Source organism: Chelonoidis abingdonii, unplaced genomic scaffold (genome assembly GCF_003597395.2).
Source record: "Chelonoidis abingdonii isolate Lonesome George unplaced genomic scaffold, CheloAbing_2.0 scaffold0006, whole genome shotgun sequence".
Lineage (NCBI taxonomy): Eukaryota > Metazoa > Chordata > Testudines > Testudinidae > Chelonoidis > Chelonoidis abingdonii.
This window is the reverse complement of record NW_027424267.1, coordinates 193,236-208,110: the sequence shown is the minus strand read 5'-3', so window position 1 is coordinate 208,110 and position 14,875 is coordinate 193,236. Positions and strand designations below refer to the sequence as shown.

The window sequence follows — 14,875 nt, the reverse complement described above, 5'->3', positions numbered from 1 at the left end:
CAGTCAGAGCAAGGTGCGAGTACAGAGACCAACTCAGCACTTGCTACAGCCATCTCCTGGGTTCCCAGATGGGACTGGATCCTAAAAACACCTGGGGAGGATAGCTTCAATTGTTTGAGCATTGTGCCTGCTAACCCAGGGTTTGTAAGTTTCAGCCCTGAGGGGCACTTGGGGACGTGGTGTAAAATCTGTCTGGGGATTGGTCCTGCTTTGAGCAGGGGGGTTGGACTAGATACCTCTGAGGTCCTTTCCAACCCTGATATTCTATGAAATCCTCCAGCTCCCTAGTAACTAACCCCGTAACGTGTGAGAGAGGCCTGCCATTGCTCTGCACTTGCTGAATTAGGCTCAAATCTTACAGCACAGGCCCCTCAGAAGGGATTCATTCATTGTTTTCAGGAGAACTCTTCCTTAAGGTTGGTTTTCTATTCAAGAGGCTTTTCTGCTCCAGCGGCTATGCCAAGCACTCAGGGTAACTCAGATTTCCAAGAGAATCCCCCACTCCTGCCTGCTGGCTTGCCCAGAGCTCTTGTCCTTCCCCTGGGGACATCTAGTGCTGTGGTTCCACAGGGTTAAATGTGCATGAAACCAGCTTCTCTGAGCCAGGAGATCTACGTCCGGAGCCCTGCAGGGGCTGGGGATGTTTTTCAGCTGTAATGTTTAATACCGATTGAGCTGAATTGTTTTCCTTCCCTCCAGAAGTATGTGAAAACAACCCCACTTCAATACACTTACAAGGCCCCAACGCCGGATCTCTGTGCCCGAGTGAACTCCACCAGGTCAGTGTGTTGCATGGGTCTCCCAGACTGGGCACACCCCAGCTAAGTGGCTTCTCAAATTCCCTTTGCACCTTATTTAAAATGAGAGCAAAAATGAACTCCCCCCATAAGCCGCTCTGTATCCTGTCCAAAGCATCGGCACGGCTCCAGAGACCCTACTGCCGGTACAGCTGGAGGAGAGAGCTGCGTCAGTCCCCCTTAGATTTCACTCCCGTCTGCCAGCTCCCTCTGATAACAGCTTGGGCCGCAGTGCCGTGCTGCTGTCAGGATGTGGCATTTGCGTAGCCCCTACAAACAACCGGTGGGTCTCTGGTCATGCAGTGACTGACGCTGCATCCTCACTGCTTCGCTAGGCTCTCAAACCAAGCCAGTGTGGCTCAGCCTGTAATCCAGAGATTGACTCCTGGCCCTCTCCCCTCTTGGTGGCAAGTACGGCCGTGCTCGCCTGCGGGGCGTGGAACCGGAGCTCTACCCCGTGTTGCCTCACTGAGAAAGCTAATCACTCTGGATTGGGCTCTTCAGTACACAGCTTAATTCCTCCCACCTGCAGTGTTCCCCTGCCCACTGCCTCCCTTCCACCCTGGACCTACTCAGTCCCTTGTTCCCTTCTCCCCTCCCTGCCGGCTGGCGTCCCAGCTCCTGGCCAGCTCTAGTAAAGGCAGCCAGGCTGACTCCTGGCTTGAGCTGCTCTTACAGCCCTTGGCAATGAGCGCTTAGACCCTTGTCAAAGCAGCTACAGAGAAGCAGCAGCACATGTCCAGCCACTTTGGGGACCACCAGTCACTGCTGTGTGGAGCACAGCTGCTCTGGGGATCTCCCTCGGCAGAATATATCATCGTTCTGGATGGCAGCTGAGCCCTGCAGCAGCTAGGCCCCGCAGTTGCAGAGCGACCGTACCGTTCTCACTCGCGCTCATGTTTTGGTTCACAGGATCTCGAAGGCCATGCTGCGATGGGCCTGCTGGGTGATCACCAAAGCTGAGCAGCCCTGAGCAAAGGCCCTGGTGGAGTTCCGGTGTGCTGTACATAGGTTCTCCTGTTCTTGTTCACGGCTTACCCGAAGGGACGAGCATGGAACGGTGTGACTCGATATCCATGCAGAGTAGGCCCTCGGGGGCCAAAAGGAAGGTCTCTTGGCACTCAAGTTACCCAAAAGGCACTCCCAGTCCCAACGCCTCCTGCCCAGCCTCTTGGAATAGCTACAGTGGCATATGCTGGGAGTCCCCTGCCAGGGTGGGGGCAGCCGAAGGACTGTGGCTGCTGCATGGAAGCAGCATGCAGGAGCTTTCATTGGTACAGAGTGACACAGAGACTGAATCTCCTGTTTGGCTGTGAGGGGCAACTGGGTTTTTTCCTGTGCTCCACGGAGAAGGGCTGGTGTAGGGAACATTGAGTAGACACAAGTCATCCTGGCAGCTGGATACCTTGCTGTGGGATATTCTGCTCTCCCTTCTCCTTACACTCACCTCTTCAGCACGTTAAACCCCAGCTGGAAAGCAACGCCCTTCAGCGCTCTGCCTGTCGCACACACCAGCCCTGTCTGTTGTTTGTCAAGGAATGCAACGATCTGGGATAGGAGCAGGCAACTACCACAGCACACGCAGAGCACCTGTGAGTAAGGGGCTTGTGACAGCTCCTTACAACCTGCAGCAGCCCTTAACTGGGCTAATGCCCCAGACCTCCCCCAGAGGAGTTCCCTATTATAGCAGAGGTGAGGAAGGCGCTGTGGTAGCGTTCCTTATCCGCAGCAGCACACCCCTCTACCAATTGCAACTCTGGAGTCAAAGCAGTAGTTTGGTCTTTTAATGCTTAGTTTGGTTAGATTCCTGCTCCGTTTGTTACAAAATATTTCATATGGTTTATGCTTTGGAAATGAAAAATAAAATGTGTCTATTTTTAAATACATGGCTCTGCTAGAATATCCTCATCCTCCCCTTGCACACGTCAGGTGCGGCAGGGGGCATGCTGCCGAGCCGGAGGGAGACGATGCCATTCGCTCTGCCTTATGTGGGCCTAGTTGAGCTACGGTCAGGTATTGTCTGTCAGAGGGGTGGGGACAGTAGTGGATGGGAAATAGGGCTAAGGGAAGTTTTGTTGCCTTAGGATAGTGGTTCCCAAACTAGGGGAGGGAGAGGTGTGGAGGAAGCAGAGAGGGAATGCCCCACCTCCACCCCTAGCTGTAGCTCTGGTCTCAGCCCCTGGCTCCCAGCCCGGCTGCACCGCTGGACCTGGCAGCAGCCCTGATTGCTACCCCCACCCCCAGCTCAGACCGTGGCTCGGGGGACCACATGGACGGGGGGCGGGGGAATGATGTAAAAAGTTTGGGGACCACTGCCTTTGGCTGCGAGCCTGGGGACAGAATCACTTGTATTTCTGACTGCAGAATTTTGCTCCAGACTCTTTCAATTAAATTAAATAGATTCTAGCCCTTGTGCTGGTGACAAAAACCTCACCCAAGACCCAAATGTGACTGACCCATAAAGGCTGCAGCCAGGCTGAACCAGGAGCACGACAGGTCTGAACTGCTCCATTCTTCACAGCAGCTTGATGACAGCAGCTTGATGACATCAAAGCCCCCCAGCAGCTCACCTTAGCAAACACTAAGTTCCTGTGCATATCAACCCCCACCCCCACGCCTTGTCCAGCTGCCTTAAACCTGCTGCTGGCTTCCCAGTTTCAGTACCCAGTTCTGCAGCACACTGAAATGATGGAGCAGCCTGAAATAAATGCACCAGCAGAAGCAACACCCCAGGGAGCTGCACTGCTTCGATTAGTCATGTTCACATTTTAATCAAACCCTCCAGATTTGTTTTTTCAACTGACTGAGTGGTGCCACAGACTTTCCAGCCTGCCACGATGGAGCAGCACAGAACGCAGGGCCAGCATGCACAGAGCACGAGGCCTGTGCCTTCAGCCCAAACTCCTGTTGCTGGCACCAGAGGATCTGCTTGAGTAAGAACGGCAGGATCATGCAGACAGGTTAAACCAAGCTGACGGTCTGCACCCAGACTAATGGTTGGAGGGGAACGACCCATTCTGGCCCCCAGAAGAGGCAGATTGTTCTGTACTAAGTAGGTTTGGATGCGAGTGCCACACCCTCCCTGCAAATCACCTAATTCAGCATTGCGCAGCCTTGTTGCTCCGGGGCTGTACAATGCAAGGCAAGTCCCCATGTATGGCAAACACGCCCAAGCCACTGGCCCACGCCTGCTATTGCTGCATACTTAATAGCTGTGCATGCATCCAAAGAGCCACATGCTCCAGGAAAAGCTTAGGCTGGTGGCAAACTCAGCTACTGGCTTTTGGCAGCTCGGTTTTAGCCAACTGGAGCTTGTGTAAAGCCAGCTGGGCGCAATATGAGACCACCGGAGGGTAGTGGGAGCTGGAAAGGGGGTCCTCTTGTAGATCGTTCAGGAAGCGTTTGTTAGCAGGCCCCGGTCTGTCCTTGTTTCCATAGGAAGCCCTGGCGTTCTACACCTGGGAGCGGCGAAGGGTGGGGGAACAGGCAGGGGGCCTCCTCTCCCATCTCCCCACAGGTGCTTGAGCTGCTGTTGCAAATCATAACCCTTCAGCCTGCACCACGTCGCAGTGTTTTATTGGAAATGACAGCGGGCCGCACTAACTCATTGTCCCTGGGGGGCTGCTGGCAGGCCTGGAGCCGCTGCTCTTTGGTGTATGGCTGTTCGGTGCATTTTCAACCAGTGGTTCCATGGCTTGCGGCTGCTCCCCCTGCAGTTCAGCTGTGGCCCTGTGCTCGTCCTGTGGCAGCGTGTCTGGGGAAGGGGCCACAAACACGCCATTAGCGAGGGTCACAACAGCATTACTAAAGGCAGGGGCGGCTCCAGGCCCCAGCACGCCAAGCGCGTGCTTGGGGTGGCATGTTACGGGGGGCGCTCTGCCGGTCGCTGGGAGGGCGGCAGGCGGCTCCGGTGGACCTCCCGCAGGCATGCCTGCGAAGGGTCTGCTGGTCCCGTGGCTCCGGTGGTCCACCACCTGCTTGGGGCGGCGAAATGTCTAGAGCCACCCCTGACTAAAGGTGCCTCCGTAGGGCGACAAAGGGACCCGCAGCTCAGTCAGAGGGGAGGGGCCTGACTGGTTGCTTTAGCCTCTGTGGACCTGTCCCCGTAGGGCCAGATTCTCTCCCTTTACACCAGTGTAAATGCACTGGCCTCAGGGTGGCCATGCCCACCTTACATGAGATGGGGTGAGAGCAGGATCAGGCCCAGGGCAGCACGCAGGTGTAGGGAAGAGGAGTGGACTGGGCCTGGGGGGAGGCCAGGCAAACGCCAGCCCCTTTTTTGCACCAGCAGGAGGTGCCGGGGCAATGCCGAAGGGGAAAGGGCTCTGAGTTGGCGCAAGTGCCATGCCCAGGCTGTAGGTTAGCCCATCCTTACCCTGCAGTGCTGCTGGGGCGCTGGGCGTGCTGCTCCCCGCCACGTCCACCACAGAGTTGAGCTTAGGCTTCCGCTTCAGGACTGGTGAGCGCTGCAGGCGCAGGGGGATTTTTACACCTGGAGGAAACGCAAGCAGTGTAACGTTACCAGCTTGGGAGGTGGCACTGGTGGGGAACAGGTCCTGTGCAAGAGCCTAGACCATCTCTATTGGAAGTTGGCTCCATCCCCTTCTTGGAGCTCACAGGCAGAGTCTGGCAGGCTTGAAGGGGTGTGTGTGTGCGCGTGTAACCCATGTGCCTAATAGGGAGCTACCTCTTTAAAATGGGGGGTAGGAGTGAGTTGTGTTGGGGTTATTGTTCCTATGGGGAACAAGGAAGTGGGCAGAGCCCACCCACTGCTAAAGGACCCTTCCCCCAGCCTAAGGGAAGGATCCACAGGGCCTGGAAACCAAATAGTTCCAGGGGACAACTAATGAGATAACAGGGACAGGAGTGAGATCAAAGGGTCAAACGAAGGGAGCCTGACGGGGGCACTGAGCAGAGAACCCCGACAGCGCCCACTGCTCCTCGAAGGCGTCAAGGGAACCAGCGGACGCTGCCCAGAGGAACTCTGCCCGGATGCGTGAACGGATGGAGAATCGGAAATAGGCCCCACAGTTGCAGGAAACCCTGTCGACCAAGCTCCTCTCCCTGGTTGCGTAGATGGCTGTTTTAGCCAGGCCCAGGAGGAGGTTGACCAGGAGGTCCCATGACTTGGTGGGGCCACGGATGGGGAGTGCATCGATAAAAAGGTGAGGGGAAAAGTGCAACCAAAATCTTAACAAAATATTTGTGAGGAGCCGGAATAGGGGCTGCAGCCTGGCGTACTCCAGGTAAATGTGCACCAGGGTTTCCCCCATGCCGCAAAAGGGGCAGGTGTCCAGGACCAAGTACACGCCCATGCTCACGGCCCCATGAAGGAGCTGCCAACTGATATCCCCAGCGGGGTGAGTGTGCGTGTGTAACCCATGTGCCTAATAGGGAGATATCTCTTTAAAGTGGGGGGGGGGGTAGGAGTGAGCTGTGTCTGGGTCATTGTTGCTAGGCAGATTAAGCAGTCCAGATCCAGAAGCTTCTGGAATTGGGTGTAGTAGATTTGGGCCTGGTCCCTGTTGCTGGGGTCAGACTCCCTGAGGGCGAGCAGTCAGGGCAGGTGCTTTGCAGTAGGCCAGGTGCCCTGGGGGAGTCAGGAGAAGCTGCGCCCAGGGGCAGGAAGCAGGCTGCTGTCCCAAACTCTGAAGCAGGGGTTCTCACATGGGGGGTTGGGACCCTTCAGGGGGTCGTGAAGTTATTACATGGTTGGGGGGGGGAGGTCCACGAACTGTCAGCCTCCACCCCAAATCCACTTTGTGTCCAGCATTTATAATGATAAATATATCAAAAGTGTTTTTAATGTATAAGGGGTGGGGGTCGCACTCAGAGGCTGCTGTGTGAAGGGGTCACCAGTACAAACGTTAGAACCACTGCTCTGAAACATTTTGCAGCAGGTTAGTGATATTGTGAACCCTCTAACCGGGAAACCTGGCCAATGCTAATATAGCCCAGGGAAACTGCGAGGGAAAATCACTTCTATTTTAATTTGTACGCTTTGAATATTATTTTGATTTTAGCCAAACTGTTCTAGTTACATTATCTCAACTAGTCTGAATCACCAACTGTTCTTTAAATGCGATAACGGGGAAAGAGTCATTTCTATTTGCTAGTCTGAGTTTTGTATTTTCTTGTAACAGGGTTTTCTTTAACTCTGTACAGGTAACTGAGTGGTTGGTTAATCAGTCAGCTGAGTGGCTAACAGGGATTTCAGCAGAGGAAGAGTCTGCCTGGATTCCAACTGGCGGACCCCCCCATGTGTCCCGATATTTTCTCCCTCACATCTGGTCACCCCATTAGAGACTGAACTCTGGGTCTCCAGCTACTTTCTATGGGAGTTGGGTTTTTTGTAGGCACTGGAGAAGGGTAATGATGTGAACTCTAGCCCACCCAAAGGTTACAACTGCTCACCCTCTGGGAGTGTGACCCCATCAACAGGGAACCTATGGGAGCAGACCCAAAACCACACACCCAGTTCCAGGATGTGGAGTGCTTAATCTGCCTAGCAACAATGATGTTCACCGGGGGAAGGAGACCCAAGCCCTGAGGTAAGTGGGGAAATGGGATACCGGGAGGAAGCAGGAGCAGGAGAGTGCAAGAGGGGAGGACTCCTGTCCCAGACCGAGAAAGCGGGAGAATCGGCAAGTTATCTTAAGTGCCTATACACAAATGCAAGAAGCCTGGGAAACAAGCAGGTAGAACTGGACGTCCTGGCACAGTCAAGGAACTATGATGTGACTGGAATAACAGCGACTTGGTGGGATAACTCACATGACTGGAGCACTGTCATGGATGGATATAAACTTATGAAACTGCAGAAAAACCTGAGAGTCTCTGGATTAAGTTTAGAAGTGTGAGCAACAAGGCGATGTCGTGATGGGAGTCTGCTATAGACCACCAGACCAGGGGGATGAGGTGGATGAGGCTTTTTCCGCAACTAGCAGAAGTTACTAGATCACAGGCCCTGGTTCTCATGGGAGACTTCAATCACTCCTGATATCTGCTGGAGGCAATACAGCGGTGCACAGACCAATCCAGGAAGTTTTGGAAAGTGTAGGGGACAATTTCCTGTGGTCAAGTGCTGGAGGAACCAACTAGGGGCAGAGCTTCTTGACTTGCTGCTCACAAAAGGGGAAGAATTAGTAGGCGGAAGCAAAAAGTGGATGGGAACCTGGGAGGCAGTGACCATGAGATGGTCGAGTTCAGGATCCTGACAACAGGAAGAAAGGAGCAGCTGGCAGAATACGGACCCTGGACTTCAGAAAAGCAGACTTTGACTCCTCAGGGAACTGATGGGCAGGATCCCCTGGGAGAATAACATGAGGGGAAAGGGAGTCCAGGAAGAGCTGGCTGTATTTTAAAGAATCCTTATTGAGGTTGCAGGAACAAACCATCCCGATGTGTAGAAAGAATAGTAAATATGGCAGGTGACCAGCTTGGCTTAACAGTGAAATCCTTGCTGATCTTAAACAAAAAAGAGCTTACAAGAAGTGGAAGATTGGACAAATGACCAGGGAGGAGTATAAAAATATTGCTCAGGCATGCAGGAGTGAAATCAGGAGGCCAAATCACACTTGGAGTTGCAGCTAGCAAGAGATGTTAAGAGTAACAAGAGAGGGTTTTCTTCAGGTATGTTAGCAACAAGAAGAAAGTCAAGGAAAGTGTGGGCCCTTACTGAATGAGGGAGGCAACCTAGTGACAGAGGATGTGGAAAAAAGCTAATGTACTCAATGCTTTTTTTGCCTCTGTCTTCACAAACAAGGTCAGCTCCCAGACTACTGCACTGGGCAGCACAGCATGGGGAGGAGGTGACCAGCCCTCTGTGGAGAAAGAAGTGGTTCGGGACTATTTAGAAAAGCTGGATTGAGCACAAGTCCATGGGGCAGGATGCGCTGCATCCGAGGGTGCTAAAGGAGTTGGCGGATGTGATTGCAGAGCCATTGGCCATTATCTTTGAAAACTCATGGCAATGGGGGAGGTCCCAGATGACTGGAAAAAGGCTAATGTAGTGCCCATCTTTAAAAAAGGGAAGGAGGAGGATCTGGGGAACTACAGGCCAGTCAGCCTCACCTCAGTCCCCTGGAAAAATCATGGAGCAGGTCCTCAAGGAATCAATTCTGAAGCACTTAGAGGAGAGGAAAGTGATCAGGAACAGTCAGCATGGATTCACCAAGGGCAAGTCATGCCTGACTAACCTAATTGCCTTCTATGAGGAGATAACTGGCTCTGTGGATGAGGGGAAAGCAGTGGATGTGTTATTCCTTGACTTTAGCAAAGCTTTTGATACGGTCTCCCACAGTATTCTTGCCAGCAAGTTAAAGAAGTATGGGCTGGATGAATGGACTATAAGGTGGATAGAAAGCTGGCTAGATCGTCGGGCTCAACGGTAGTGATCAATGGCTCCATGTCTAGTTGGCAGCCGGTATCAAGCGCAGTGCCCCAAGGGTCGGTCCTGGGGCCAGTTTTGTTCAATATCTTCATTAATGATCTGGAGGATGGCGTGGACTGCACTCTCAGCAAGTTTGCAGATGACACTAAACTGGGAGGAGTGGTAGATATGCTGGAGGGTAGGGATAGGATACAGAGGGACCTAGACAAATTAGAGATTGGGCCAAAAGAAACTGATGAGGTTCAACAAGGACAAGTGCAGAGTCCTGCACTTAGGACGGAAGAATCCATGCACTGCTACAGACTAGGGACCAAATGGCTAGGCAGCAGTTCTGCAGAAAAGGACCTAGGGTTACAGTGGATGAGAAGCTGGATATGAGTCAACAGTGTGCCCTTGTTGCCAAGAAGGCTAACGGCATTTTGGACTGTATAAGTAGGGGCATTGCCAGCAGATCGAGGGACGGGATCATTCCCCTCTATTCGACATTACTGAGGCCTCATCTGGAGTACTGTGTCCAGTTTTGTGCCCCACACTACAAGAAGGATGTAGAAAAATTGGAAAGAGTCCAGTGGAGGCCAACAAAAATGATTAGGGGGCTGGAGCACATGACTTATGAGCAGAGGCTGAGGGAACTGGGATTGTTTAGTCTGCAGAAGAGAAGAATGAGGGGGCATTTGATAGCTCCTTTCAACTACCTAAAAGAGGGTTCCAAAGAGGATGGATCTAGACTGTTTTCAGTGGTGGCCGATGACAGAACAAGGAGTTCTCAAGTTGCAGTGGGGGAGGTTTAGGTTGGATATAAGGAAACACTATTTCCCTAGGAGGGTGGTGAAGCACTGGAATGGGTTACCTAGGGAGGTGGTGGACTCTCCTTTCTTCAAGGTTTTTAAGGCCCGGCTTGACCAAGCCCTGTCTGGGATGATTTAAATGGGGATTGGTCCTGCTTTGAGCAAGTGGTTGGACTAGATACCTGCTGAGGTCCCTTCCAACCCTGCCATTCTATGATTCTGTGCTTGGGGGAAATGTTTTCTATATGTAAATAAAGAAAATGTTCCTGACTGGAAGAAAAAAAAATAATGACACAGACACAGCTCACTCCTGCCTCCCCCAGTGGGTCTCTTAAAGAGAGATCTCCCTATTAGGCACATGGGTTACACGCGCAAGGTTTCAGAGCGTACTTTCAAACCAAGTGAGTGTTGCTGCTGTGCCACAGTCCACGGCATCCCTAACCCCTGCCCTGAGCGCAAGCGAAATGTTCCCAAGGCTGGAGACCTGGTCTGGCACGTTTCTTAGGGCAGCTGAGTGACTTGCCTTTTTTTAAATGCACAGATTTCAGAGCTGTTTGCTCCCGGGGGATACTGGCTCTGGGCACACAGGCACACACACGTGGATAGCAGCTCTGCTGCCATAATGACTCACTCTGCCTGGGGGCAGAGGGGAAGTGCATGCTCCGCTGGGCCGTGGGGCACATTGGGCCGTGGGGCGCACAGCTACTCCAGTTTGCATTCACACAGCTAGGTACCCATGTGTACTGCTACCCTGTGGGAAAATCAGCCCCTTCTGTTTCAGGCCCAGCATGCCTCTGCCAGTTCAGAAGCGTTTCATTTAGCGGCATACGAATTACACCAGGTCAGAACCATAGACTCGTAGAACTGGAAGGGAAGTCGAGGGGTCATCTAGTCCAATCCCCTGCACTCCTGTCAGGACTGAATGTTATCCAGACCATCCCTGACAAGTGTTTGTCCAGCCTGCTCTTAAAAATCTCCAATCATGGAGATTCCACAACCTCTCCAGGCAATTTATTCCAGTGCTTAATCATCCTGACAGAATGTCGAACCTAAACTACCCTTGCTGCAATTTAAGCCCATTGCTTCTCGTCCTATCCTCATGTAGGGAGCCGACCGAGCAGCCGCTCCCACGTGGTGCTCGCACACCCTGGACACACCTGCGCCAGGAAGAGCTCAGGCCCCAGGCGCTCCCCACACTTACTCTCCAGAGTGGCCATGCAGCCCTGCTCCCTGAGCTGTTCTTCGTGAACGGAAATGGCACGCCTGGTGGCCACATTTTTCAGACGAGGCTTGGGTTTCAGGCAATTGTCTGAAAAGAAGAGGAGAAACCGTCACAGAGAAACAGCTGCCTCTAGTGGAGCCTGCTAGGTCACTCCGCTGCTTCCAGTCCACCCTCCGGGGGATTCACCACCTGGGTCACACTAACATGGCAGCCTGGCTTTCCTTTTGCTGTGCCACAAACATTAACCCCCTCTGAGCCCGCTTCAACTGCATAAACAAGCTGCCCCTGCACATGGGTGGAAGCAACTAGGGAACCCACACACTCCAATGTGTGCAAAGCAGAACTGAATCCAGCTGGCAGGGCTGCTGCTGAGGCCTTTCTGGGACCGACTCAAAGGGAGAAAGAGGCAGGACATGGCCCTGAGTCACCCTGCCACCAGCCAGTCCCCACGCACCCACTGCGAAAGGGTTTGGACTGTCCCTGCTGGCAACACGTGACTCTAGTCTACTCCGCGTACAGCCAGGGACCGAGCCCAGCCCTGCTGCCTGCAGGGCCCAGCAGCTGCTCTGCACACATGACTGGCACCTGAATAAGACTGAGAATATCTTATTGCCCTTATATAAATCCATGGGATGCCCACATCTCGAATACTGCATACAGATGTGGTCTCCTCACCTCAAAAAAAGATATTCTAGCACTAGAAAAGGTTCAGAGAAGGGCAACTAAAATGATTAGGGGTTTGGAGAGGGTCCCATATGAGGAGAGATTAAAGAGGCTAGGACTCTTCAGCTTGGAAAAGAGGAGACTAAGGGGGAATGTGATGGAGGTATATAAAATCATGAGTGATGTGGAGAAAGTGAATAAGGAAAAGTTATTTACTTATTCCCATAATACAAGAACTAGGGGTCACCAAATGAAATTAATGGGCAGCAGGTTTAAAACAAATAAAAGGAAGTTCTACTTAACACAGAACACAGTCAACCTGTGGAACTCCTTGCCTGAGGAGGTTGTGAAGGCTGGACTATAACAGCGTTTAAAAGAGAACTGGATAAATTCATGGGGGTTACGTCCATTAATGGCTGTTAGCCAGGATGGGTAAGGAATGGTGTCCCTAGCCTCTGTTTGTCAGAGGGTAGAGATGGATGGCAGGAGAGAGATCACTTGATCATTGCCTGTTAGGTTCACTCCCACCTGGCATTGGCCACTGTTGGTAGACAGGATACTGGGCTGGATGGACCTTTGGTCTGACCCGGTACAGCCGTTCTTATGTTCTGGTAAATCAGGTTTCAGGTTAATTTACCTAACTTCACTTAACAGGAGTAGAAGTGGCCACACAGGCCTGCCCTGTATCCACGGTTACTGCAATCAGTGCCAGCACTGTGCGTGGACAGGGCCTACAAGAAAGGGTTCTGCTTTTTATGTCTGTGGTCCCTGCAGGGCCCACCCAGCCCCAGCAGAGGGACTTGTGCAGAGACACTGCCGCCCGGGTATCCCTAGGGGACTCTCTGCTCCCAGGCTGCGGCTGATGGGCCAGCAGTCACCCAACCCATCATGCTCCTTATTAATTAACTGAGCACTCGAAGCCCCACCAAACCCAGCAGCCCAGAGCAGCACTGAACTCCCTTGTTTCTATGCTGCCGCTGAGGCAAGCTGCAGCGGCTGGTTAAGTGTTTCTGGCTCAGGAGGCCAGAGTAGCACACTTCAGCATCTGGTCTGTGCTTAAAATGTAGGTCACGAGAGCTACCTGGCTCAGGGGTGAGAACAATCTGCATGTGTGAGCAACACAGCTCCGCTGCCCTGCTCCTAGGAGAGAGACAGCAGGGTTCCTGGGCAACTGCTTCTATCAACCTCACTACCATTGCTCGAGCTGGCAGCTCCCCAGGGCCATAGCTGTCTCTGCACTACAAGCCCCAGAGCATAGCAAGGGAAGGGGAATAAGCAGCCTGTAGGCACTGCCTGGCACTGTTAGAATGGCAGGTGGGGGAGTTAGAGGCAGGAGCAGGACGCAACCTTGTCCCCTTTTAGTTACGGGGCTCTGTCCTTGGCCGACCCAAGGCCTGGAACAAGTGAGAGACCCAGACACAGCCCAGGGGCCGGGGGTGCAGGGAAAGAGGAGTACTCAAGCCCACAGGCCATCCTGCCTCTTGGCAGGTCAATGGGAGAAGAGAACCATGGCCAGGAAGAATCTGGATCCAATTTGGTGGTGGTGCAACTCCCACAGACATGCCAAGGGAAGAATTTACATTATTGCTGGAAAGTCATTTGCCTACCCAGCTGGAACGAGAACAGGGATTGTTACCTGCCTGCTGGAAGCAGAGCAGGATGGGCCGTGGACCCACGGTGGGGCCCAGTCGCAAGTCAGCCAGGGACCAGCTGGAATGCCAGCCTGAGCCAGGAACTCCCAACACAGGCACCCCCCTCCTCCCCAACCGCACCCAGCACTCATGCACCTTTGGGCGTGGGCTTCCCCTCTGCTGGTGCAGACATGCTCCACCCCTCTGTCAACCACCCTGTGCCTCCCTCACACCAGTCAGCCACACTACACATCCTAGCCCTGTGTCAGCCACTCCCCGATGGCTACTGGACATAGCCAGGTGTCCATGTGCCGACATCTCGGGTTGTGTTTACCAAGAGAGTGGGACTGGAGCTATCCTGAGCCGGGCCTGCAGCAGGGCACTACCGGGGAGCCCTCAGCTCTGTACTGCGAACAGGAGCTGGAACCCCAAGAGCTAAAACTCAGACACTAGAACCATGTACTTTTTAATTCACCCCCACAGCTGTCCCAGGGCTTGCTCGGTCCCACACTGCCTCAGGCTCTGCTTTAGGGCAGGCCTGACCTGCAGCACAGGCAGGCCCCAGGAAAATCCCAGATGACGCTACCTGCTCTGGCACCCCAGCCAATTCCTACTCCCTGAACTTCCTGACTCGGGCCCTCAACGAATGCAGAATTACATTTTTCACTGAGCCCCCCCGTTCCCCCCCAAGACGCCCCTGTTTCCCCAGCCCTACGCCCCGTACCTGCAGCGATTGCATCTACACTGTCCCTGCTAGTGCCTGCGTTGCTAATTCTCCTTGGCACAGGGGCAGGCGTGCTCCTTCCGGGCTTGGGCAAGCTGCTGCTCCAGCTCTCTCGGACCTGCTGCTCTGTGGGGCTGCTCTGCTCTTGAACGACAAAGGAGCGCCTGGGGGAAGAATGGAGTTCAGAACACTTGCCCTTGAGCTCGGCATTCAGCTGCTTCCCCAGGGCCTTCCAGGAGAGCCACACGTCGCTGGGCTCGGCCGCAGCTTGGCCCGCTGCGTCGGCAGGGCCGCTTTGCGCAGACGGGTCTGAAGGGGAAAGCAAAGGAGAAACATAAGTTGGCCCCACTCCTGGCTCAGTGGGGCAGCAGAGGAAGGCAGGCTCTGCTTTTCATGCCCTGGCCCAGTTCCAGCCTGGCAGTGGTACAGGCTGTTGTCCCAGTAATACCAGTCTCACATCTCCGAAGCACTGCCCCTCACAAGCCGGCGGGAGGAACACACTCCGCCGGGAGGAGCCTGGGGGCGTGCCAGCTCCAGCCAGCCTGTACGAACCAGCGCGAGTGGGGCTGGAGGGAGATCCAGCTGCCTGGAGCCATTGGAAAGCACAGCTCCCTTTCCAGCACCCAGTCACCATTGAAAGTCATTACCCTGCCCTGCT

General features: G+C 53.7%; 1 protein-coding gene and 1 long non-coding RNA gene across 3 annotated transcripts in view; one reads left to right on the top strand and one right to left on the bottom strand.

Moving 5' to 3' along the window:
* Positions 1–691: 691 nt before the first annotated feature.
* On the top strand, positions 692–2,679 carry LOC116814605 (uncharacterized). Its single transcript, XR_012654932.1, has 2 exons — positions 692–779; positions 1,710–2,679. It is a non-coding gene; the product is annotated as an uncharacterized LOC116814605 (long non-coding RNA).
* A 1,680-nt stretch (positions 2,680–4,359) lies between these two features.
* CARMIL2 (capping protein regulator and myosin 1 linker 2) overlaps positions 4,360–14,875 on the bottom strand; it is a 123,930-nt gene continuing 113,414 nt past the window's right edge. Inside the window, exons 37-40 of one of the 2 annotated variants that reach the window (XM_075061316.1) lie at positions 14,218–14,526; positions 11,179–11,286; positions 5,173–5,289; positions 4,360–4,551 (exon numbers count right to left, since the gene is read on the bottom strand). In XM_075061316.1, coding sequence (XP_074917417.1) covers positions 4,397–4,551; positions 5,173–5,289; positions 11,179–11,286; positions 14,218–14,526 — 689 coding nt within the window. In that variant the 3' untranslated portion in view covers positions 4,360–4,396. Of the gene's footprint in view, positions 4,552–4,867; positions 5,290–11,178; positions 11,287–14,217; positions 14,527–14,875 lie in introns of those variants that run through there. The other variant, XM_075061315.1, reaches the window with a different exon arrangement.